Consider the following 26089-nt stretch of genomic DNA (forward strand, 5'->3'; position numbering starts at 1 on the left):
CGAGCAGGTGAAGCAGATAGGCCGGTCGTCTGAGGTTCTCCAGTCCGCAGGATTCCGGTAGCGATAACGCGGTGGGATGGCCGGAGTCGGTGAAGCAGCGGCAATCAATGGAGCGGTGGTTGGTGTGCAGGGCGACGCAGAGGGCAGGCCAGAACTGAGACCCACGTTCGCGAAGTCCTGGAGAACAACAGCCTGGATCAGAGCAATCGCAGCGTGAGGCGGCTGAGGGGTGAAGGAGATGGGAGTCATAGCCTCCAGTTCCCTCCGTACAATTCTGGTTAAATTGGCAGGATGGGACGGCTGTTGCAGTGTTGGCAGGTCTTCGCAGGAGGATGTCGTCGCCATGTTTGGAAGGTGGTCGAAACGCGGAGTCATGCGGCAATGTTTGGCTTGCTCCATCTGCCGGCATACCTGGAAGACAGAGTCGACCATTGCGCAGTATTTGCAGAGGAGCAAGTTAAAAGCCTCATTAGCGATCCCTTGAGGATGTGGCCTACCTTGTCGGTCTCTGACATGGCGCTGTCTACCTTACGGCAAACAGCGAGGACGTCCTGGAAGTAAGACATGTAAGACTCGGTGGATGACTGACCTCGAGAAGCGAGGTCTTTTTAGCGCCGAGCTTGCCTCTAATTGGCTTGCCAAATAAGTTGCGGAGCTTCTGCTTACAGGTGTCCCAAGAGGTAAGTTCTTCCTCATGCGTCTCAAACCAGACGCGCGCCGTGCCCCCCAAGTAGAAGACGTTAGCAAGCATGAGGGTCGCGTCCCATCGGTTGTGCTTACTCACACGCTCATACATTGCTAGCCAATCCTCAACATCGACGACCTCGGTGCCACAACGGGTTCCCGGGTCGTGAGGCTGTGTCACGACAACGGTCGGCGCTGGGGTTGACGCTGTGGCCAAGGGTGCGTTGGACTGCATAGCGATGGATTCAATGTGACGACCGCTGCGGCGGTCCAGGGCGTGGTGTAGAACCCAGCACCTCCGCCTGAAAAGGGCACGGCAGCAGGGTTTACACGCAGATGGCTCATCCGTTTTTCTTCTACGTGCAGATCGTCGCCATCCTGCTGCTGATACCAGCGGGACCACAAGAGTTCAACTGGCCTTTCGTGATTCACCTCGCGCATGTGCTACAGAACGCCAGCATTTTGCCGCTTCCTATCCTGGAACCTGCGGATGGGACCCCATCATCGTCTACTTCCAGCGGAAGTGAATTCTTCAAGCCGTTCAGCGCAGCGCCACCCCCCTTCACGAGGATAAAACCCGCCAACGCGCCACCGCATTCCAAAGGACACGGCAGCAGGGCTTACACGCAGATGGTTCATCCGTTTGTCTTCTACGTGCAGATCGTCGCCAGCCTGCTGCTCATACCAGCGGGACAACAAGAGTTCAACCGGCCTTTCGTGATTCACCACGCGCATGTGCTACAGAACGCCAGCATTTTGCCGCTTCCTATCCTAGAGACTGCGGATGGGACCCCATCATCGTCTACTTCCAGCGGAAGTGAATTCTTCAAGCCGTTCAGCGCAGCGCCACCCCCTTCACGAGGATAAAACCCGCCAACGCGCCACCGCATTCCAAAGGACACGGCAACAGGGCTTACACGCAGATGGCTCATCCGCTTGTCTTCTACGTGCAGATCGTCGCCAGCCTGCTGCTCATACCAGCGGGACAACAAGAGTTCAACCGGCCTTTCGTGATTCACCACGCGCATGTGCTACAGAACGCCAGCATTTTGCCGCTTCTTATCCTGGAACCTGCAGATGGGACCCCATCATCGTCTACTTCCAGCGGAAGTGAATTCTTCAAGCCGTTCAGCGCAGCGCCACCCTTCTTCACGAGGATAAAACCCGCCAACGCACCACCGCATTCCAAAGGACACGGCAGCAGGGCTTACACGCAGATGGCTCATCCGTTTGTCTTCTACGTGCAGATCGTCGCCAGCCTGCTGCTCATACCAGCGGGACAACAAGAGTTCAACCGGCCTTTCGTGATTCACCACGCGCATGTGCTACAGAACGCCAGCATTTTGCCGCTTCCTATCCTGGAACCTCCGGATGGGACCCCATCATCGTCTACTTCCAGCGGAAGTGAATTCTTTAAGCCGTTCAGCGCAGCGCCACCCCCCTTCACGAGGATAAAACCCGCCAACGCGCCACCGCATTCCAAAGGACACGGCAGCAGGGCTTACACGCAGATGGCTCATCCGCTTGTCTTCTACGTGCAGATCGTCGCCAGCCTGCTGCTCATACCAGCGGGACAACAAGAGTTCAACCGGCCTTTCGTGATTCACCACGCGCATGTGCTACAGAACGCCAGCATTTTGCCGCTTCCTATCCTGGAACCTGCGGATGGGACCCCATCATCGTCTACTTCCAGCGGAAGTGAATTCTTCAAGCCGTTCAGCGCAGCGCCACCCCCTTCACGAGGATAAAACCCGCCAACCCGCCAACGCGCCACCGCATTCCAAAGGACACGGCAGCAGGGCTTACACGCAGATGGCTCATCCGTTTGTCTTCTACGTGCAGATTGTCGCCAGCCTGCTGCTCATACCAGCGGGACAACAAGAGTTCAACCGGCCTTTCGTGATTCACCACGCGCATGTGCTACAGAACACCAGCATTTTGCCGCTTCCTATCCTGAAACCTGCGGATGGGACCCCATCATCGTCTACTTCCAGCGGAAGTGAATTCTTCAAGCCCTTCAGCGCAGCGCCACCCCCCTTCCCGAGGATAAAACCCGCCAACACGCCACCGCATTCCAAAGGGCACGGCAGCAAGGCTTACACGCAGAGGGCTCATCCGCTTGTCTTCTACGTGCAGGTAAGAAGACGTTTTGGAAAAAGTTTTCGCTCTAACGAACGTGGTCTTGTCGTGCCGCCGTGGCTTGCGGTACTTCTGGATGCTTTGTATGACATAGTGTACCTTGAAAAGTGGCTATTGCTTGCCGGTGATGTCGAGACAAATCCCCGGCCTGAGATGTCGGAACTTTCATAACAGCTAAAACAAATCGCTGCCGACATAAAGTCTATAAAAGAAGAACGACTGACGTCGATCGAAGCAAAGCTAGAACGTCTAACATGCCTTGAAAATAATGTATCAGCCTGCACTAAACAAGTTGCTAGCCTACAAAAACAAATGTCATCCCTGGAGTTAAGAATAGATGACCTAGAAAATTGATCCAGAAGATCTAACCTAATCGTGTATGGTATGTCAGAAGATGAAGAAGAAAACTCCGAATCCCTGGAACAGGCAGTGAACGAAAAGGTCATTAAGGACACTTTAAAGTTAGATGAGGTCTCAATGAAACGGATCCATAGACTAGGCAATCCGGAGGTGAACAAAACAAGGCCAATAATTTTAAAGCTGTTAGATTTCTGAGAGAAAACAAAAATTTTTCGAAGCTGTCACAAACTGAAGGGGGCGACTACGTCATCAGCGAAGATTTTTCACCCCGTATTCGAGACATTAGGCGGAGGCTGTGGGAATATGGGAAACCAAAGAAGGACTCAGGTGATAAAGTGGCTTTGGTTTATGACAAACTAAAGATCAACAGTCACCTTTATTTTTGGGATCAAGAAAATAATAGTGTGTCTCCCATAGTATCCACTTCTAATGAACCAGAAAACCAGGACCCCGATACGCGCAACCTGCGTCCACGCCGCCCCGAGTGTCCAAAATAACCTTCGTTAATGTTAACGCTCGAAGTATAATTAACAAGCTTGATCCCCTCGAATCGATAATATTAAATTCTGAGCCAGAATTCATCGCCATAACAGAAACTTGGCTAACCAAAGACGTCAAATACTTTGAAATAACTCCCCCAAACTACGTCATTATTCGCAAATATCGGCCAACACGAGGCGGAGGTGTTGCTTTTTTGATAAAAAAGAAATACCGTTCATTACCTTGCCGGACGTTGAAGGAGTTGAAGCAGTTTTTTGTAAACTTTGCATTGTAGATACTACCATCACTGTGGGATGCATCTATCGCTGTCCTTCTTCCGATCTGATTACAATGCAATCTTCGTACGCGTATATGCAGCAGCATGTGAAGGAAAACAAGGTGATATTACTGGGCGACTTCAATCTACCTGACATTAACTGGCACACACTACATCATCGATCACCTTGCGCCGATGTTCTTTTTGATATCAGGCTTTATTTTGATCTAACCCAGATAATAAACGAGCCTACGCGGGTACAAGGATCTAGCTCAAACATTTTAGACCTAGTATTTCTTAGTAATCATTTGCCTATCCATGAGGCTAAATCCGAAGTGTCAGCCGGCCTGTCAGACCACAAACTGGTCTATTGTGCTGTCCCATATAATGGTTCTCTACCTTCTTCTCGATCAACAATAATGTAAGATGATTACAGCAGAGCCCATGATACAGGCATCATTGATACACTATCACTCGAACTCTCATCCTTCCATCAACTCGCACACGATACAAACACAAACATCGAATCCCTATGGCATAAATTTAAAACATTTGTGTCATACTGTGTCACTAACTACGTAGCATTGAAAACTAAAAGGACCCACAAACATAACCCCTGGATAACTCGAGCCGTAATCCACGCAAAAAGAAATGTTCGACGACTCAGAAAGAGACAGAAAGATCATCCGTCACAACGAACAGTTCTAAAACTTATTTCCGCTGTTGATGATTTTAAAAGAAAAATGAAGAGGGCCAAGACATATTATTTTACACAAACACTTCCTAAATTTCTGAAAAATTCTTCCCGAAAATTCTGGCGTTATATAAACCCTAAAAAACAAGGTGAAAGACGGGCATCGCCGGAGGATGACAGAAATGCAGCAAATACTTTAAATAACTACTTCTGCTCCATCTTCACAACGGATAACGGAGAGCTACCAGGAATGAACTCTAGCACAGGCGTGACAATCGAACCACTAACGGTAACTGAACCAGGAGTGTTAAACCTTTTACTAAATCTGGACACTAAGAAAGCACCAGGGCCTGATAACATCTCTGACATATTCCTACATAGATATGCCGAGTATATAGCTAAATTCCTGGTACTACCTTTTAACAAATCATTATCCACTTGCACCCCCCCCCCCCCCCCCAGGGATTGGAAAACCGCCAAGATAACACCGATACACAAATCAGGAAATAAATCCGACCCTTCGAACTTCAGACCTATATCTTTAACGAGCACAGTATGCAAGTTATTAGAACATATTGTTTTAAAACACATAAACGCTTATCTTCAAGTAAATGACATTTTAACCCCGTGTCAGCACGGCATTCGTAAGGGTCTTTCTACTATTACTCAACTAATTGAATTAACACATGACATATCCACGAGCATTGATAACCAGAAACAAATTGACCTTATGTTTTTAGACTTCTCGAAAGCATTTGACCGTGTGTCGCATACTAAACTTATTGCAAAACTTCAACTTATTTTAGGAACTGGCCCTATTCTAAACTGGATTAAAGACTATCTTAGTAATCGCATGCAATTTGTTGAAATTAACGACGAGAAATCAGCGACAACTAATGTTACATCGGGAGTACCCCAAGGAAGTGTCCTAGAACCAGTACTGTTCCTAATATTTATAAATGACCTACCAGCTTGTGTTTGACAGAATAATAAACTTTTCGCAGATGTCTGCGTCCTTTACAAGGAAATCAACTCTTTTGATGGCCATATAGTTTTAAATAACGCCTTAACAGCAGTTTACCAGTGGTGTCGGGACTGGCAGATGGACATCAATTTAAATAAATCTGTTATTTTATCTATACCTAGGAAAAAACGCACATCAGCTTTTCAGTACACGCTTAATAATATTCATCTTGCATCTGTCCTTGAGCATAAGTACCTTGTTGTGACACTAACCTCTGATTTCAGATGGGATTCGCACGTTAATATCATCACATCTTATGCACTAAAACAAGTCTTCTTCATTAACAGACGCCTTAAACTCGCACCCTCTGAAACAAAATTACTACCATATAAAACTATTGTCAGACCAATTCTAGAATACGGCAACACCGTTTGGTTTCCCTTTACTAACAAGCTCATTAAAAATCATGAAGGGGTGCAGAGAAAGGCACTAAGATGTGTATATAATAAACACTCCCTTTACTAAAACGTGCAGAACTCCTAACCCTGGAGAACAGAGCGAAATTCGCAAGACTTAAAATTATGTGTCAGCTAATACACAACCAACTAAAAGTGCCCGCTACAAAATACATAACGACCACAAAAACTAGATCGACCCGCCACAACCTCACACACAAATTAAACGAGTTTCTATTCCGTACTGACATATTCAAATACTCATTTTTTTCTCTAGCTACTCGAGAATGGAACAATCTAAACATAGATATTACTAACAGGTCATCATTAGATGCGTTCAGTGCCCTGGTTATAGATCACCTGTTTGTTTCCCAGTAGTTATTCTCATTTTCCACACTTTTCTGCCCTGTTTATTTTTACCATTTTGTTTGTGCCTAGATTGAAAATACAACACTAACTGCAGCCGATTTCCTTTTTTGGTGTGCTTGTCATCATGTTTGCCGCCTATTATTTGTACCTCAACTTGAATTCTCTAACCGATTTTGTAACTATTTTTGCTATATGTTATTGTTCAAATTGTTTACTTACCAACATGTGCACTACAACTGTATCATTCAGAGCCCTTCCTGTTACAGTCCCTGATGGGACTTACAGGAACAAATAAAAAAAATGTTACGTGACGGCAAGCAGGTGAAAGCAGGACTACATGAGAGATGGCGATGAAATGATTTATTGGCGGTAGGCCTAGCGCGAGCGCTCCGTGCCGCCCCAATGCAGTGCTACGGTACGCAGGACGCTGCCGCTAGTGCTTGAGTTACCCGTTTTCTGGTGTGTCTTCTGTGTATCGTGCTGCGGAACTAACCTCGTAATATTTGGTGGAGGTGGAGGTGCATCCCCATCCTGGTCCTGGAGCTTCGGCGTCCTGCGTGTGCCGAGGTCATCGGTCGTGTGTTCCTGTCCGCACCGTCCGGCAGTGCCCCAGCCCATCAGACCAGAACCGACCACGCCGTTCACCCCAGCCCCGTCCCCGCCCCGACCGAAAGAGACGACGACATGACGACGCCGCCGCAACTGGAAACTATGACACCACCGACCCTAGAAGCCGCCAACATATTCGAACACAGCCCCTGCCTATGCCGTTCGGTGTGTTCATGGGCCTCGGCCGTCGGCTCAAGGTGACCTACGCACGGCCCGGAAGCTTCCTGAACCCGCGCTCATCTGATCATGACCTGCTCATCTCTTTCATCGTAACTGCAAGCCCTGCATCTTCTCTTCTGTGTTCATCCCTCCTGTCACGCCCATCGTCACGTCCTACGTTTCGTCTTCACGGCCGTTCTTCTAGTTCGCGCGATCGGGACGATCGCTCGGCAGCCCCTTGTAGTGTCACGGACTAGAAAACGACAAAGTGGGCAGTGGCGCGGCACTGAGCGCTGGCGATAGGCCCACCCCCATTAAGTCATTCCATCGCCGTATCTCATGTAGTCCTGCTTTCACCTGCTTGCCGTCACGTAACAATATACTGCACTAACTATACTTAGCTTTAAATGTAAGTTAAATGGTAGTTAGTGATTAGCAATTAGAAATATAGTCATGGTTAATTAGCGACCAGCTAGTTAATTAGAAATCAAATATTTGGTCGGGTGTTTAATTCGTAAATAATGATTAGTTGATTAGTAAGTGCTTGATTAGTAATGGCTGATTAGTTACTTAGTAGTTGGTGTAGGATATCGTAACTGGGAACCCAGTATACTACAATGCACTGCACATGCGCAAGGCGCCAGCAGACAATGCACCTGCGCTTCGGCCTACTGCGCATGCGTGTGATGTCATTGAGTGGCGTCATCGTTGTTCTAGAGGAGCGCTCCCTAATGAACATCTTGGCCACACAACAGCGACACAGGCAGCAACACCGTGCTAAAGGCTTTCGCCTCACCGCACTTTAGGTCAACAAAGTGTCCCCCTGAATTTTTTGACTCAACAATCACCCTTTACTTACTCGCAAACTGTGCAGGAAATTTTGTCTGATCTTAAACACTATGCCAGGGTTCGGGCTTTACTCACAAACTCGCGAAAGAAAACATGTTACTCTTTTTAGATATTGGCATAACCATTACTTACGAAGGTGTTTGCTGGATGCATCGCCCTCGTGCCCGCAAAGAATTGCCGTACGATTCCGCGCACTCGAAAACTGTGAATAGTGCCATTGCCGTCATGTGCCTTGAAGCCGCTCTAAAGAAATCGTGCTCTCATAAAGTACAGGAAAGCTTTACTTCCAGATCCAAAAGCTTAAACAGGCAGGCTTTCCTTCCATGGTGATAAGTTCTGTCACGGAAGCATTGCTGAAAAAGGTGAAAAAGAAAGAGAAAGAAAAAGCGACAAGGGTGAACTTTCTGTAAAGAAAATCAAACCGGTCGTGATTCCGTACTCACTCAAAGTGGCTCATAATCTGATACATGTAGCTGTAAAATACAAAGTTCCTGTGGTCTTCTCAGCACCCAGAAAACTTGCATCGCTGTGTCGCAAGATTGAAACTGGTAATGCCAAGGTAACAGATTAGGAAACAAGGAATGAAAACCCTTTTCATAAAATTTTGAGTAACATCACTTTTAATCAAGAATTACTACTCCATCGTACGTGTCAGCCCGCATCGACCACCCGTTTAAATTTGGCGTCCACGCAAAGCCGGACTGATATTCGTCGCCATTCGTTTATTCCTTGCACTTGTAATGAGTGGAACCACCTCCCTGCCTCCATCGCTACAATAAGCTGTGCTGAAGCGTTCAAGAAATGCGCCTATTATTTTTTATGCCCCTCCTCTCTGTAATGGCCTTTGGCCATGAGAGTATATAAATAAATAAATAAATAAATAAATAAATAAATAAATAAGTAAATAAATAAAATGTGCTGTGAGGGTAGTCTATAGCATCCCGCTGGCGTGTTGGAAGGTGTACATCGGCCAGACGGGCATATGTATTAACCCAAGTGCGGAACAAAGGGAGGGTCTGCTCACAGCAGCGAGCTCGCAGCCCAACGGGCAATTGTGCTTCATGCCTGCAAGGCAGCAAGACTCAGCGGTGCCCTGGAATAGGGGCGCCGACCTTGTCAAGCGGCCAGGTATCACGACATGAAGACACCGGCCCACAGCCAATTTCTCTGAGATATAGAGCAACGAAGTTTTCCATTCCAATGGGTGTCTAAATGAACACAAACGTTCTCTAGGGAAAAATACAGGGTCACATGTGAAGCATCATTGCAATGGATGTGGTAAAAAACAGCAGAGAATTTGTGAAACAAAGCTCCAAGATACTCCAAAGCAATGATAAGAGTGCCCGTGAATAGCTAGAAGTTCACTGGACAAGAAAAAGCGAGAGTGCCTGTTTTAGCACCCCATCGCTTGTCATACATAAGAATGAAAGTGTGTTTTTAGATAAGTTTCAATAGCGTTGATTTCCTTTTGTACCCGCTATTATTTGTCCTTGCCCTCGTTCGCGTTATTTAGCTGCTTTTGTATTGTGTTTTTTTTTCACCACACCTTCCTCTTGGCTATATAATAAACCGCATCCGAATTCAATGAATAGTTGCAGTAGTGCCTGTTTCGTGTTATTCTTTGCCTCTGTGCTGTTTTTTGTGCGCTTCATCTACTGAATCCTTTTTTGGAGCTTAATTTCTGCGCGTCGGCGAGCTCACTCATCACCTAAGAACGTGATCAATAGGCGCAGAAATAGCGCCCGTGAGAAACGACTATTTATCTCAAAGTCAACGGAATATTTAGTTTTTCTGCTACGGTTAGTTTTTCTGCTACTTGGTTCCGTTTTTTTTTTCCTTACCTGCCGTTGCTGCTGCTGCCCCTGCACTAGTGTCCAGCTCTGTGTGTGAAATGCCGCTCGAGAATGATGATCTCGGCTCTGCTTGTTATGAGACTATTGAAGAAGGTGAAGACTGTGTGACGTGTGCCGATTGTTGCCAAAAATATCATGTTGGAAAGTGTGCCGGAGTTGGGGAACGGGTTTTTAAAAGTAAAGACGCTAAAACAAGAAAAGCTTTGAAATGCTTGACATGCCGTACACCAGCGTCTCGCTCCAATGACAGTAGCGCATATCAGAGTAATCAGGCTCCTGTTGGTTTAAGCAAGCAGCTTAGTGACATCAGTAAATCACTTGCATACCTTACAGCAAAAGTAGATGACTTGACAACTTTGAAGGAAACTGTTTCAAACATCGAAACATCCCTCCAACACATGTCTGACACCTACGATAAACTACTAGAAACATCGGAGAGGCATGAAAGGGAAATTGAATTGCTTCGCAACAGAGTTGACATCATTGAGAAAAACCACGACAGACTTGAAATTCAAAAACTTCGCCAAGAACTGAACGACCTAAATCAGTACAGTAAACGTCAAAATATGGAAATTCATGGACTACCTGTGACCGATAGGGAAAAGCTGCTGGACAAAGTTAACGACCTTGCGAGGAAACTTGAGTTGCCCTCTATTGCAGAAACCGACGTTGAAGGGCTACATCGTCTTCCTTGCGAGGCGGACAGGGTCCCTGTAGTTCTAATCCGTTTTGCCAGACTATCTACGAAGGCAGACTGGTTCGCGAAGCGAAAAGAATGTGATAACGACGTCAGGTTTTTTGATCACCTGACCCCTTTCAACAAGAAACTAATGTGGCTCGCTAAAAAGAAAGCTAAAGAAATGAACTATGAGTTTGTCTGGTCGAGGGAAGGAAAGGTGTTTGCTCGGAAAGAGCCAGGCGCATGGGTTATCAGGATCGCTTGCGAGGAAGACGTCGACAAAATAATTTAAATGCATTAAGCTGAGAGGTTGCGCAGTGAACTTGCTCAAAAATGGCATACTTCACTTCTGAGTCATTCAACGAAATTTTGAAGAGTAATGCCTACAATTCTCGTAGCACTTTGTCTTTTTATCATTTAAATTCCCAGAGCCTAAAAAACAAAGGCGAAGAAGTAGAAGCAGAATTACACAAACTTAACATTCATTTTGACTTCATTGCATTTACAGAAACATGGTTTCATACAAATTCAGATGTTATTCAGCTTGGTGACTACAAACCAATTTCAGTTTTTAGAGACGGCAGGCGTGGTGGCGGTGTGTCTCTATATGTCCGGAACCACTTATCTTTTGACAATGGGCCAGATTATTTTCTCGTGCACAATGACTTTGAAGCAGTATGCATACTTTTTCACAACATTATCATAATGGCACTGTATCGGCCGCCTCAAGGTGATGTGGACAACTTTTTTAGATGGATTGAGTCCTTCCTGAAGCTAGTAAACCTTAATAAGTGGCGCATTATTGTAATTGGGGATTTTAACATTAACTTTATGGAAGATATTCCTTCAAAGATCACATTAAGTGAAATATTCCTTTCTAATGGTTGCGAGAATACTATTGATTTACCCACGCGCATATCAAAATACTCCGAAACACTAATTGATCTATGTTTTACAAGTATTCCGGCAAACAGAACTACATCAGGTGTTTTTTCATGAGGGATCAGCAATCATCTGCCCATCTTTTCACTTGTTTCAGAGAAAAAGAATCCTGACGGTCTTTTTCGCGTGCGGAGAATTTATGATGATAATAATATTACCCGATTTTGTAACTTGATGTCGTCTACTAATTGGATCGAAGTATATCATGAAACAGACCCTACACAAGCGTATGAAGTATTTATTGAAAAACTGCTAAAACTTTACGATGCAGCCTTCCCCATTATGACTATAAAAAAGCATAGAAAGGCCAGGAAAGAATGGATAACAAGTGCTCTCCTGAAACAGATTGATGAAAAGAATGAACTGTTTTCTCGTTTTCTAAGAACTAGAAACCCGGAGGATTTAATTGAGTTTAAGAAGTTCCGAAACAGACTAAATATGGATTTAAAGAAGGCGAAGTCTTTATTTTAAAAATACAAGTTTTCGGCAGTCTCGCACAACCCTAAATTGATCTGGCAAGGTATCAATGCAATCATAGGGAATAAGAAAAAGGATCTTCCCTGCGAACTACGAATTAATGGAGTCAATTACACGGGAGTTTCACTTGCCAATAAACTTAACGATCATTTCATAGTAGCTGGAGCTCATCACGGGGCTGCTCATTCTTATGCAACTAGAACAGTAGGGTCAGACATGCTTTCCAGAAGTAATGCTTCCATATTTCTGTCGCCCACTTCAATAGATGAAGTAGAATCCATCATAAATTTTCTTAGGAACACTTGTTCAACTGGTGATGACGAAATAGCCGTTTTTCCGATTAAATGTGTTGTTAGAAATATCGCTGGCCCTCTCGCACATATCTGTAATAGAATGCTGCTCACAGGAGTCTTTCCTGAAAAACTCAAAGTTGCGCGTGTTACAGTGGTGTTCAAAGAGGGAAAGAAAAATGACCCGAATAATTATCGCCCCATTTCAGTGCTGCCACTGTTTTCAAAAGTAGCTGAGCGTATACTTTTCAAGCGAGTTTATAGCTTCCTCCAAGCTAAAAATTTAATTTGCGCAGAGCAGTATGGCTTTCAGCAAGGTAAATCAACCCAAACAGCACTATTAGACATAAAAAACTGTTTAATTCAGAATTTTGAAAATAGACGTTACACCGTTGGAATATTTCTTGATTTTTGTAAGGCTTTTGGTTCGGTTAAGCATTCAATATTACTTAAAAAGTTAGAGATATACGGAATTCGCGGAATTGCCAATAAACTATTTGAGAGTTATTTAAATTCACGGAGGCAATACACGAAAATACACGATATAAAATCTGAATTTGGTTTAGTAAACTTTGGCGTGCCCCAAGGTTCTATTCTAGGGCCCCTTTTGTTCATTGTGTACATCAATGACATTGTTAATATTCCTTTAACTACTAATATTGTGTTGTATGCCGATGACACAAACGTGTTCTTTTCAGGCACTAACCTACAAACACTTGAGCTGCAATCAAATGTCTGGCTGAAAGAGTTAATGATCTGGCTCTCTGTTAATCAACTTGAATTGAATGTTAACAAAACGAAATTCATGCTTTTCCTCCCAAAAAATAAGCCAGTAGATCACCACATCTCACTTCACTTTAATAACCTAAGAATTGAAGAAGTGCATAGCATTCGGTTTCTTGGTGTGTATTTCCGCAGTGATCTTGGGTGGAGTGATCACGTCAACAACATCCGATTGAAAATGGCGAAATCGTTATGTGTGATTTACCGATTAAGACACCTTTTACCAATGCAGGTTAGAAAACAATTATATTTTGCTTTGGTGCACTCTCATCTAGTATATTGCAATGTAGTACGGGGTACCTGCAATAAATCTGATTCACATAAATTATTTGCCCTCCAGAAAAGGGCCTTACGTGCCTTATGTATAAGTCCAACTGATGAAACAAACCTATTCAAAACTTTTCATGCACGCAGTTTCCTTGACTGTTACAACTTTAGCTTAGCGATTCACATGTTTTATAAAATTAAGGAGGATTTCACTTCTTTCCAGAATATGTACTTTTCTAGAAACATTTAATATGTATTGCGCGTGGTTTCCCTATCTGCTACAAGATCCAGAACGAATTATGGAACACAAAGTGTAACTAACCAAATTGCAGCCTTATGTAATGCGCACCCATCTTTAGTGACAATGGCTCAAGAAGCTACGAGCTCTATTGCCTTTAAGAAAAAATTGAAGTTGCTCGTTCCTGCTTTGTAATTTTGCGATTACTTGAGTCTAGTTGGTACTGATTCTTTTTTTGTTGTCTGTATATTTATACTCCAGTGCCTGTTATCAAATTTTCTAATTATTTTCGTTTTTTTAGTTATTATCTGTGTTGCACTTATGATTAGACAGTTCGGGCGTAACGATGTCATGTTTTTGTTTTTTTAAGATTATAGTAATGTCTTTCTCTCTTGTCTCGTGATCAGGTTTGATACCCTTAAGTGTGCTGTTCTTTTCTTGAAAATGATTGTTTTTTGTGAACATGATTTGCCGTCTAGTCACCAGTGTCCAGATGTGTAAGCCGGGGTGTAGGCCTCGTCAGGAGGCACGCTCTGTCTGCCTCCTTTTGCCTCTTTCCGGGCGGGGGCATATTGTAATGTGGCCGAATAAACTTTCAAACATTCAAACTTTCAAACTAACGTGGAGAGCCCATATTAGAGCGTCAAGACTTCTGATAAAAGGTGGAAAGTGTTTGCGAAAGTCACTTTTCACCCTGAAACAAAATCATGACAAAGCAATATTTTGACCGAGACCAAATAATTTACCCGGAGCAGCAGCTTCACCAGTCGAATGAGAATCGTATTCGGCAATCATCTAAAAGCGGGCAATGACACAAGCTTAGCTGATGTAAATGCAACAAATCCGCTTAATTGATAGATAATTAAAATAGTGGCGCTGTTGCTGCGATAGATTTATGCGAAAATCTTTTAGTATTCTTTAAAGAAACTCATTTGGCGGGCAGTTTATGAGCGCTGTACATCCATGCCGCAAACCCGTTGCACTTGAGTGGGCACGTCGGCTGGCTGCGTGTCAGCATCATATCAAACCCGCTCGTATTTGACATGCAGATGTTCCTCCTTGTCTCGACACTGACGGCCAGCACACTGCAAGCATCAGCATGCTCGGTCATCGACGCACCGTCCCCTTACGGAGACTGCGCATACCAGCCACCCTGTGAAGCTTCTGTATACCCGGTCATCCAAGCGCCCTTATCCCACGGAGCCTGCGCACAAGAACCACCGTGCTATGACGATCGCTGGGCGCTATCACGGCCAGCTTCATCGACATCAACAACTCCGGCTATAAAAAGAACGCTGCCTACAAGTTCCTTCAGTGGGCACGTCGGCTGGCTGTGTGTCAGCATCATGTCAAACCCGCTCGTATTTTACACGCAGATATTCCTCCTTGTCTCGACACTGACGGCCAGCACACTGCAAGCATCAGCATGCTCGGTCATCGACGCGCCGTCCCCTTACGGAGACTGCGCATACCAGCCACCCTGTCAAGCTTCTGTGTACCCGGTCATCCAAGCGCCCTTCTCCCGCGGAGCCTGCGCACAAGAACCACCGTGCTATGACGATCGCTGGACGCTATCACGGCCAGCTTCATCGACATCAATAACTCCGGCTATAAAAAGAACGCTGCCTACAAGTTCCTTCAGTGGGCACGTCGGCTGGCTGCGTGTCAGCATCATGTCAAACCCGCTCGTATTTTACATGCAGGTCAGTAACACATTTTCTAGTGTTAAAACAAGCGACCGATGTTTCATTCAGCTGACGTGCCCACATAGTGTCGCTATGGTCCTCCTTGATTTAAATGATTTTGTTTTATCTTTGTTGATGCTTTGCGGCGATGTAGAGCCCAACCCCGGGCCCCCGACTGAACAAATGCTAGCTCAACTACTCGAAGGCCAAAAGAACATCCAAAGGCGCCTAAATGAAATTGAATCTAAACTAGAATTAGTAGAAGCCTCAGTAACAGCCATCAAGGAAATGAATGTAAAAATATGTAGCCTTGAGAAGACTATTCGCAATTTAGAAGGCAAACTGACTGATTTAGAAAAAAGCCCAAGGCGGAACAACATCCTGGTTTATGGTATTCCCGAGAAAGACGAAGAAACACATGATGACCTAATTAAAAGTGTAGTCGAGGACGTATTTGATACCACGCTTGGTGTGCGAGTAACGTCCGCTGAACGAATACACAGGATAGGCCGGATTCAGCCAGATAAATCACGGCCAATTATAATAAAACAGATGGACCACCGTGAAAACGTTGATGTACTGAAGAATTGCTTCAAGTTGAAAGGCAAAAAAATCTGTCTCGGAGGATTTTTCAGTGCCCACTAGGCAAAAGCGAAAGAAATTATGGGACAGCACAAGCGAAATTAGAGCAAGTGGAGAGAAAGTTAAGCTGCTCTACGACAAAATCAAGATAAATAATGAGCTGTTTCAATGGGACGAAGACAGCAATAGAAGGGTTCCTGTTGGCAAACAAGCAAGCAGGCATAGCCGTCAAAGCTGAACCGAAACTTGCAATAAAAGGCCTCTTCGATGCATCAACCTTAATGTTCGGAGCATCATAAATAAATGCGAAGACCTGGAGAGCATACTATCAGCGTACAAATTGCACATAATAATTGTAACAGAAATTTGGTTTAACTCTAGCATTCGTGACGACGAGATTACACCGCCAGGTTACAGTATGTTTCGAAAAGACAGGAATTCCCGAAGGGGTGGTGTGGCAATTATATTTCAAGAAGCGCTAAATGTAACACGTCTACCTGACATACCTGCGATTGATTGTGTTATCGCGAAAGTACATCTAAAATAATTAAACTTCATCGTAGGCGGATTCTACAGGCCCCCAAATAGCGATAGTACGGTTTTTGATGAACTAAACAAATTTCTATGTTCTACCAAAAGTCTTTCTTCAAACATGTTACTTGGCGGCGACTTCAATATTCCTTCTATTTGCTGGGACGGCCCATTTCCCGATCCCCTGTCTGGGGCAGCTGAACCAATTGTTGACCTAATAATTTTGCACGGCTTAACACAACTGGTAAAGCGACCAACCCGCATCCTGAACGACACTTCTTCGATATTAGATCTTTTCCTGGTCAGCAGTAGCCTACTTCAGCGTGGTCCAAAAATACTTGTTACTGAGGGCATATCTGACCACAAAATGATATGCTTAACCTTGGAACTCAAATATGTGACAAAAAACAAAAAGGAAGAACGTTTGGTGCCAATCTTTTCACGTGCTAGTGACGTCGACATATTAGATGCCTTAGATAGTTCATTCTCTAACTTTGTCCTTCTTGCTGAATCAACTGAATGCTGCGTGGACGACCTGTGGTACTTTTTCAAAGCACTTGTTCTGAGGTGCATCAAGCGCTTCATTCCCGTGCGGCTGAAGAGTACGCAACAAATGAATCCCTGGAAAACAAAAGAAATTGTACGCCTGGGAAGAAAAGCGAAAAAAATTAGAAAGCAGCATCGCAGGTGCCCTTCGGCAACTAATGCAGATAAGCTTTGCGCATTACGTTTGCTGTTGAAAGACAGTATCAGTAAAGCCAAAAAACACTTTTACACTGTTTCTATGAAGAATTTTCTTTTTTCTTCCCCGGCATAGTTTTGGCGCCACTTCTCTTCAAAAAAGGAGCCCTTGCCCTGTTTTTGCATAAATAATGAAACAGTGACCGATAAAGCATTGATAGCAGTGTCATTTAATGAGTTGTTTTGCTCTGTGTTTACAAACGACGATGGTATAAGACCAAGTTTCAACCTACCCGCTAATTGTCCTCCTATCGATAATGTCTGCATATCAGAAGAAGGCGTTCTGTCATTATTGCTTAACTTAGATACTAAAAAATCTCCTGGAATTGATGGCATACAAAACGCCTTCCTTGTAAGGTATGCCGAATGGTGTTCAAAATACTTGTGTTTACTATTTAGCAAATCCTTGTCGCGAGCAGAGTTACCAAATGATTAGAAATATGCCAAGATTACACCAATACCCAAAACAGGAGACCGCTTATTAATTACTTCATACAGGCCCATCTCAATACTCTGCACATGCGCTAAGACATTCGAGCATGTTATCTTCAAGCACATTATGATGTTTGTCGAAATTAATAACATCATAGATTATAGGCAGCACGGGTTCCGTAAAGGGCTATCGACTACAACGCAGCTAGTCGAAACTGTTCACGACATCGCAGCAGTTCTAGATAGGCAAGGCCAAGTTGACATGATTTTCATAGATTTCGAAAAGGCATTTGACCGCGTGTGTCACCAAAAGTTGCTTCTAAAATTAAAACCGATATTAAAAAATGACTCACTGCTACAATGGATAGACGCATATCTTTCATCAAGGAAACAAAGCGTGTTCATTGATGGAATGTGTTCAAGGCCGGCACTTGTTCGTTCCGGCATCCCACAGGGATCTGTTCTCGGCCCGTTATTTTTTCTTATCTTTATTAACGACATAGTAACGAATATACCGGTGAAAATCAGGTTGTTTGCAGACGACTGCATCCTTTATAATGAAATTAACAGCCCAAGAGACCAGGCCGTATTAAATTCTTCACTTACCGCTATCGAAACATGGTGCTTGACATGGCAGATGAAGATAAATACAAAGAAAACAGTAGCAATGACAGTCACCAGAAAACGGCAACCATTACCCTTTAAATACTGCATCACTGGACAGGTTCTCTCTTGTGTGCTAAGTTACAAATACTTAGGTGTAATTCTAACATCCGACCTCAGATGGAATGAACACGTAACCTACATCAAAAAAAAGTCCATGCAGAAACTGGGATATCTGAGGAGATGTTTGCGACAGTCAACACAAGAAATAAAACTTCTAGCGTATCAAACCTACACTAGACCAATCCTTGAATATTGCTGTATTGTATGGGATCCATGGACCCAGCAAAATATCAATAAGTTGAAGAGCATCCAATGAAAATCGGTAAGATTTATATTCAGTTCCTATAGCTGGCGCACTTCACCAAGCATACTTGTTAAACAGGCTGGCTTAGACCCACTACGAATCAGACGCTATAGGGAAAGGTTGAAAATCATGTATTTACTGTACCATGACAAACTAGGAGTAGAAAAGAAGAAGTACATTGAACCAGGCACTAGACGCCCAACGCGATCGCATCACTCAAAAAAAGTAAAGGAATATTCTAGTAAAACCGATGGCTTCAAAAATTCATATTTCCCACGAACGGTCCGAGATTGGAACTTGCTGTCTCCAAAGACAGTGGAAAGTCGATCGGCCGAGTCAATCTGCAGCGCGCTAAAGAAAAACATAGGTATGTAAATCTTTTATTGGAAACAGATGAAGTATAACCTGTTTTATTTAATTGTTGTGATTTTCCCTACCACAGCGATGGTCTACAATTAGCATTCATGTGCCTACATTTTTTACCTTTTTATGCGAAAACTGTGCTAAAAATGTTTTGCAGTGCTTTTTATGCTATGTTATGTTTGTTTCTATCTTATTTCCCACTCCTGCCTAAGGCCTCAAATAAGGCTGGCAGTATCTTCGAAATAAATAATAATAATAATAACTTGTGTATGCAGATGCAGAACTGCGAGCTGGACGGATGCCGGGATCTGGACCAGAGCAAAGAATACGTCAGGAGGAAATTGGCGCAGTTCCTCAACTACCTGACTGACCTCGGAGTGGCGGGCTTCTACATAAACGCTGCGGAGAACATGTCTCCGGACGACCTGAGGGAAATCTTCGATCGTCTGAAATTCTTGCCCACTGCTTTCTTCCCCAAGCAGTCGTCGCCATTCATCTACCTGCAGGTGATTCAGCATCAGCAAAACAAGGGCGTCCAACCGTGGCACTACCAATCCCTTGGCAAGGTCACCGCATATGGCTACGCCAGCTTCATCGGTGAGTCGTGCGGCCAGCTGCATGCAATGTGCTTGCGGGAAAACTCAACCACATTATTATTATATTATTATTATTATTATTATTATTATTATTATTATTATTATTATTATTATTATTATTATTATTATTATTATTATTATTATTATTATTTTATATTATTATTATTATTATTATTATTATTATTATTATTATTATTATTATTATTATTATTATTATTATTATTATTATTATTATTATTATTATTCATCTTTCTGCTCATCTTTGATCTCTCCGGCTGGATATCAATTCACTGTTACCGCTCCATAGTAAAATCGATCAACTTCTGGGACGGACGTCTCCAGATGACAAGCTACAGTCGTCAGTAAGCGAGATACAGACTTTTATCACATTCATGTCATCCAAGTACGATGACTTTCTCGTTAGGATAGAGGCAAGTGAAAAAGAAATCAAACTTGCCTGCACGGAGGTTTTATCACTCAAGCTCAAAGTGCAGGAGCAGGAGATCGAGATCCAAGCTTTGAAAACTGAGATAAATAAACAGGAGCAGTACAGTCGCCGTCCAACCTGGGAATTCACCGCCTTGCTGCTACTCCTAACGAGTACTTGCGCTCTGTCGCGGCGAATCTTGCCGAAAAATTGAGCACCAAAGACTTCAACAGCTCTGCCATTCTTGCTATCCACCGCTTACTGAGCAAAAAACACAAAATTCCAGTCGTTCTGGTTAAGTTTGCCTCTGTATCTACGAAGTAAACGTGGATGACTTGTCGGCATGAACTAAAGAACCTATGCAAATCTGAGGAAGACCCCAAACTTTTTTCCAATGAGAACCTGACAGCAGTAAACAGGGATCTGTTTTGGCTTGCCAGGAAAAGAGAAAAGGAAGATAATTATAAGTATCTTTGGAGCAGAGAGGGAAATGTTTTCGCAAATAAAAAGGATGGTGATTCTTTACTCGTGTGAACCATGTGAACGGTCTAGTGCTCTTAACGTAACCGTTTCTGCCGCCGCATCTATCTTTGACAAGATATTTGTAGAGCCACATCATGGCTCTGCGCGAAAGTTTGACTTTCAAGCATTTGATTGCCATTTTTTTTCCTTCAGCAGCTGCTACTGTCGATGTTGATATCCGCAGCTTGCGAAAACACTGGGATTCGTTTTGTACACAAGTTCACAGTATTTTACACAAAGTAGACGTTTTCGTTTTTACCGAAATAAGTGTATCCGCAGCTGAGAGCGAGTTATTCACCCTTCAGGATTCGTTTCCTTCTGGTTCACTCGAGACTCTCAGAGGAGGGTGGGAATAGCAGTTTTTGTGCAGGATACTTCGGGCGTGGAACAGATAGGGGCAAATTTTTCTAGTGCCGAATCTTTGGCAGTGAAGATTTCAAACCAATTTAGCCAATTATCGCTCCAGGCAATATACAGACAACATTCAAGTAACCTGCACTCGTTCCTAAATGAGTTGGGAGCACATTTAGTACGGTCCTCGTTACACCCTAACATATGTCTAGTAGGTGATTTTAATATCGATATTCTTAATCCCAAAGTATCCCCGGCTTGTGATTACTTAGACATCATTGCAAAGACACGGCCTTGAAAGCACCATTGACATTCCAACTAGGGAAGAATTACTTGTCATCATCATCGTTTATTATCGCTTAAGGGCCCTGAGTTGGGCATTATATGAGGGGGGGGGGGGGGATAACAAGTTCAGTAATCACGTGGTCATGTAAAAGCGGAATAAAAGCCAGAAAGGCAAGTAACGTTACACATTCTTATGAAACCATGGTTATTAAAAGATAAGAACGATAAAAAAGAAGAGAAGAACACCCATGCGATTGATTTTCGCATATCTTTACAAATCACTACAATGGTTTATATGCACAAATATTACAAACACAGAAAAGAGAGAAAAAAAATACAAGACAAAGCAGAAAATATGACCTATACATGGGCGTAGGGAACAGCTACAAAGCAAAATTCGCGTTTGGTATCTGAGTAAACCTGGAAATGTTTGCTGATAAAATATTATTTGGCAAAGTGAGTTTATATTATCTGCCTGAATTTAGAGTTATCACATTCATGGACTATAGGTTCAGGAATCGAGTTCTATTTTTGAATGGCCAAGGGTAAGAAAGGCTTATTAAATGCGTTTGTCGAACCAGTTATGCGTTGCACGCTCATAGAATTGAAAAGACGACGTGATTTTCGTACAGGTGGTAATAAAAGGAAAGTTGTCAGGTAAGGACGATTATAATATAGATTTTGGAATAGGCACAGCCTTGAAATCTTCCTTCGATGCGCTAATGATTCAAGGTTAATGGATGATTTAATGGCGCTAACGCTAACCCGTCTATCATATTCGAAACAGATGAAGCCAGCCGCCCGGTTCTGGATGTTTTCAAGTGATTCAGAGAGATATTGCTGTTGAGGGCTCCATATTGCGCTGGCATATTCAAGTTTCGGTCTAACGTACACCTCGTAGGCAAGTTTTCTTATGGAACTGGGGGATAAAGAGAGGGAACGCTTAATGAAACCAAGTGTTATAGATTTCTCTGCCACTAATTTCGTGATGCGTTCAGACCAGTTGAGTTTGTCGGTGATAACAACACCTAAGTATCGGTATGATTCAACATGTGAAATGGCAATGGAGTTTAACGAGCATGAATAGTTAAAGGTGGAATGCTTTCGGGATATTTGCATGCTCTTGCATTTGGATATGTTTAGATTCATCAGCCAGGTGGTGCACCAGGTTTCTGTTATATCGAGGTCTTTGTGGAAGAGTCTCTGGTCAGAGGTGGCAGTTATGCGGCGATAAAGAACGCAATCGTCAGCGAAAAGGCGAATTGAGGAAGAGATATTTGCAGGAAGGTCGTTGATAAACACTAAAAATAAGAGTGGTCCAAGGACAGAGCCTTGGGGTACACCTTAAATAACTTTGGACGCTTTGGAGCGGTGATTGCTGATAACAATAAACTGGGTGCGGTCTGAGAGGAAAGAAATCCATGACAGTATTAAGGGACCTAGGGAGAGAGGAGAGTTTAGCCATAAGACGTTGTTATGGAACCCGGTCAAAGGCTTTTGAGAAATCCAGGTAGATGATATCAGTTTGAAATGATGAATCTAAGTTCAGGTGAAGGTCGGTAGTAAACTCGAAGAGCTGGGTATCGCTCGAAAATCCAGAGCGGAAACCATGCTCATTGGTAAAAAAGAAGGAATTTCTTTCCAGGTGAGAGCAGACTTGTGAGTATATGATGTCTTCCAGCATTTTACAAGCAACTTACTTAATTATTTAGTAAAGCCTTGTATTTTTCCAAGTCCTTGACGTCTCCCTTCTTATGAAATAAGATAATATTTGCGTTCTTCCAAGGTTCTGGTACGGCCTAGGTCATGAGGCATTGCGCATACAGGGTTGCCAACTTTTGTAGCACGATCTCCTCTACATCCTTCATCAGATCAGCTCTTACCTGATCCTCCCCAGCTGCTTTTCCCCTTTCCATTGCTCTTAAGGCTTTCTTAACTTTCTCTTTCGTTACTGAAGGAATGACGCATTGCTGTGCGCTACTGTCTCTGATTAACGCTTTGAATACATTGGCTACTGCACAGATTTGTGTAGAAATCTTCAGCTACTTTAACTATGTTATCCACATTGCTAATGACATTGCTCTGCTTGTCTCTTAACGCATACATCTGGTTTTTATCTATGCCTAGTTTTCTCTTCACCACATTTAGGCTACCTCCGTTCTTAAGAGCATGCTCGATTCTCTTCATACTAAACTTCCTTATGTCGGCTACTTTGCTCTTATTTATTAACTTCGATAGCTTTGTCAGTTCTAATCTGTCGGTAGGGTTAGACGACCTCATGCTTTGGCGTTTCTTAATCAGATCTCTCGTCATCTGAGATAGCTTTCCGGTATCCTGTCGAACTGTCCTACCACCTACTTCCACTGTGCACTCCGTAATGATAGCTGTCAGATTATCATTCATTTTGTGAACATCAAGATCGTCTTCCTCACTTAAAGCTGAATATATGTTTTGCAGCGATATCCTGAACTCCTGTACTTTCCCTCTTGCCGCTAACTCGTTAATGGACTTCCTCTTCACTAGCTTCTTACGTTCCCTCTTCAAGTCGAAGCTAATTCGAGACTACCATTCTGTGGTCGCTACAGCGCACCCTACCGAGGAAGGCCACATCCTGAACGATGTTAGTTTGAGCGCATAGTATGAAGTCGATTTAATTTTTAGGCTCACCATTGGGGCCCATCCAGGTCCACTTCCTGTTCTCTCGTTTGCGGAAGAAGGTATTCATGATCCGTAAATTATTTCTGTTGGCGAATTCAGCTAATAACTCTCCCCTGCTGTTTCTAGATCCTACGCCATAGTCGCCTACCGTGTGGTCGCCGGGCTGCCTCTTGCCCACCTTCGCATTGAAGTCGCCCATCAATACAATGTAGTGTGATTTTATTTTACTCATTGCCGATGACGTCTTCATAGAAACTTAACGGTCTGGTTATCATGGCTGCATGTAGACGCGTAGGTCTGCACCACTTTCAGCTTGTACCTCCTAATGAGCCTAATTACAATAGCTGCTACCTTCTCGTTAATACTATAGAACTACTCTACGTTGCCAGCTATATCCTGATTAATGAGGGATCCCACGCCTAGTTCTCGCCTATCCGCTAATCTGCGATAGCATACTAGGTGTGCTTCCTTTAGTACTGTATACGTCTCACCCCTCCTCCTAACATCACTAAGCCCTATGACATCCCATTTAATTTCCGCTTGTTCCTCGAACAGCACTGCTTGGCTAGCCTCCCTAGATAATGTTTTAGCGTTAAACGTTGCCAGGTTCAGATTCCAACGGCGGCCTGTCCGGAGCCAGAAACTCTTAGCACCCTTAGCCGAGGGTTAATTGGTTTGTTCAAAGAAGGTTATGGACAAGTACAACACCAGGGTGGTCAAATACTGTTCTGGTGAGGGAGTGCGTTGTCGGTTCTGGTCACCGAGATGAGGCCACACCCCAGGAGGGCGCTGCGGACGCGCGAAGAGGGCGAACGCGCTCCACATCGGCTCCTGTGATTTTCGTCCGGAAGGCCGGAAATTTTGCTGCAGCCCGAAAACTGCCGGAATCACCCTTCTAAGGTTGTCCGGACCAAGAAGTAACCCCTTTCACCGAGGTAGGACCATATTTGGGCATGTTATGCCCGATCTCTGATTCCGCCTCGAGGGAGCTCCGCTAAGCCTAACGAAGGATAGCGTCAATACCGCCTTGGACGGGGATTCCCCGCGGCCGTCGGCCAACATGGCGGCCTCCGCTCTTCGGGGCTACGATCCGTCTACACTGTCGTGGACCCAAACCGTCCCTGCTGCCGCTCAAGACACTGCGGAATCGTCGAACGCTATTTCTGACGAGAGCCTGACAAGAGCGTTGCCGACGCGCCAAGACGGCTGCCGCCGCCGCGTCCGATACTGACGGGGCGGCTCGAATTTCTCCTGCTACAGAAGTCGGCGCGCGGGATCCGCCGGCACAGAAGCAATCGTGGCGTCCACGCAAGATGCCTCGCTTCGAGCAGGAAGACATCATTGTGGTGGTGAAGCCACGAGCCACCATCGACTTCCGCCAAGCTTTCAAGCCCGGTGAGCTAGGCCTAGCCCTTGCCTCCTATGTTGGCGCTGAGGCAGTCAAGGCCCTCACTATGTGGCCCCTCTCGGATCAGAACATAATTCTCTGCGCCACCCAACACGTCGCCACGGCCAACAAGCTGGCCCGGGAATCACCCTTAACTCAAGTGAGGGTCAACTTCCTCTCATTGGCCACGCGATACTTAACGGGGAGGTGTGCCGGGGAGTCATCACCGTTCACGAGCGAGAGACCTCGGCTACCCTCCGCGACAAAATCATCTGGCGTGACGGTGATATTGCCTTCCTCCGCAAGCTCGGAAAGTCATCTCTTGCGCTGGTCACCTTCGAGGGCCGAAAGGTGCCACGCTTTGTCCTCTATAACTCAACGGTCACGCCAGTGCGAGAGTACAAGCGCACCATCCCTGCTTGTTACCGGTTTGGAATGATCGGACACCGGGTGGACACCTGCCCTCGCCCGGTAGAGGAACGCTGCGGCCATTGCGGCCAAAACGTGGGGACGGCTGCCGACGGCATGGCGCCTCACGAGTGCAAGCCGGCTTGCATGGTCTGCGGGCAAGCCCACCTCACGGGCTCCCAGGCCTGCAAAGGAAAATTTCGCCGCCTCCAGAAAGCTCCGGGAACCCCCGCCGCCCGGAGCCTCAAGGGGCCTCCAGCTACATGGCATTCCGAGTCGCCGGGCATCGTGCAAGGAGCTGCTTCCGGCGGCAAGGCTGGCAACACGGTGACCAGCGATGCGCCGCGACGCGGCGTTACCAAACGCGCGCCGGCCAACCCGAAGACGCCACATTTATCCCCCAAGAAGCCGCCAACGAGGACGACACCGAAGACGTCACATGACCAGGGTGCTCCGGCTTTCCAGGCCGGGGAGTTCCCAGACCTCGGAGGCAGCGGCCCGTCAACGCCTGCGGCTTCCAAGAAGTCATCGAACAAGGTAGGCAGCTGGGCTGGGGTCGCCTCCTCTTCCGCCTCTAACCCTC

The 26089-nt window shown here is 44.8% G+C and overlaps 1 protein-coding gene across 1 annotated transcript in view; it reads left to right on the top strand.

The window, feature by feature from the left end:
• Positions 1-26089, top strand: part of LOC144111039 (alpha-amylase-like) — a 644630-nt gene that overhangs the window by 362284 nt on the left and 256257 nt on the right. Inside the window, exon 12 of the mRNA XM_077644138.1 lies at positions 19148-19469. Coding sequence (XP_077500264.1) covers positions 19148-19469 — 322 coding nt within the window. The remainder of the gene's footprint in view (positions 1-19147; positions 19470-26089) is intronic.

This window comes from Amblyomma americanum, chromosome 11 (genome assembly GCF_052857255.1).
Source record: "Amblyomma americanum isolate KBUSLIRL-KWMA chromosome 11, ASM5285725v1, whole genome shotgun sequence".
NCBI classification, from domain to species: Eukaryota; Metazoa; Arthropoda; class Arachnida; order Ixodida; family Ixodidae; genus Amblyomma; species Amblyomma americanum.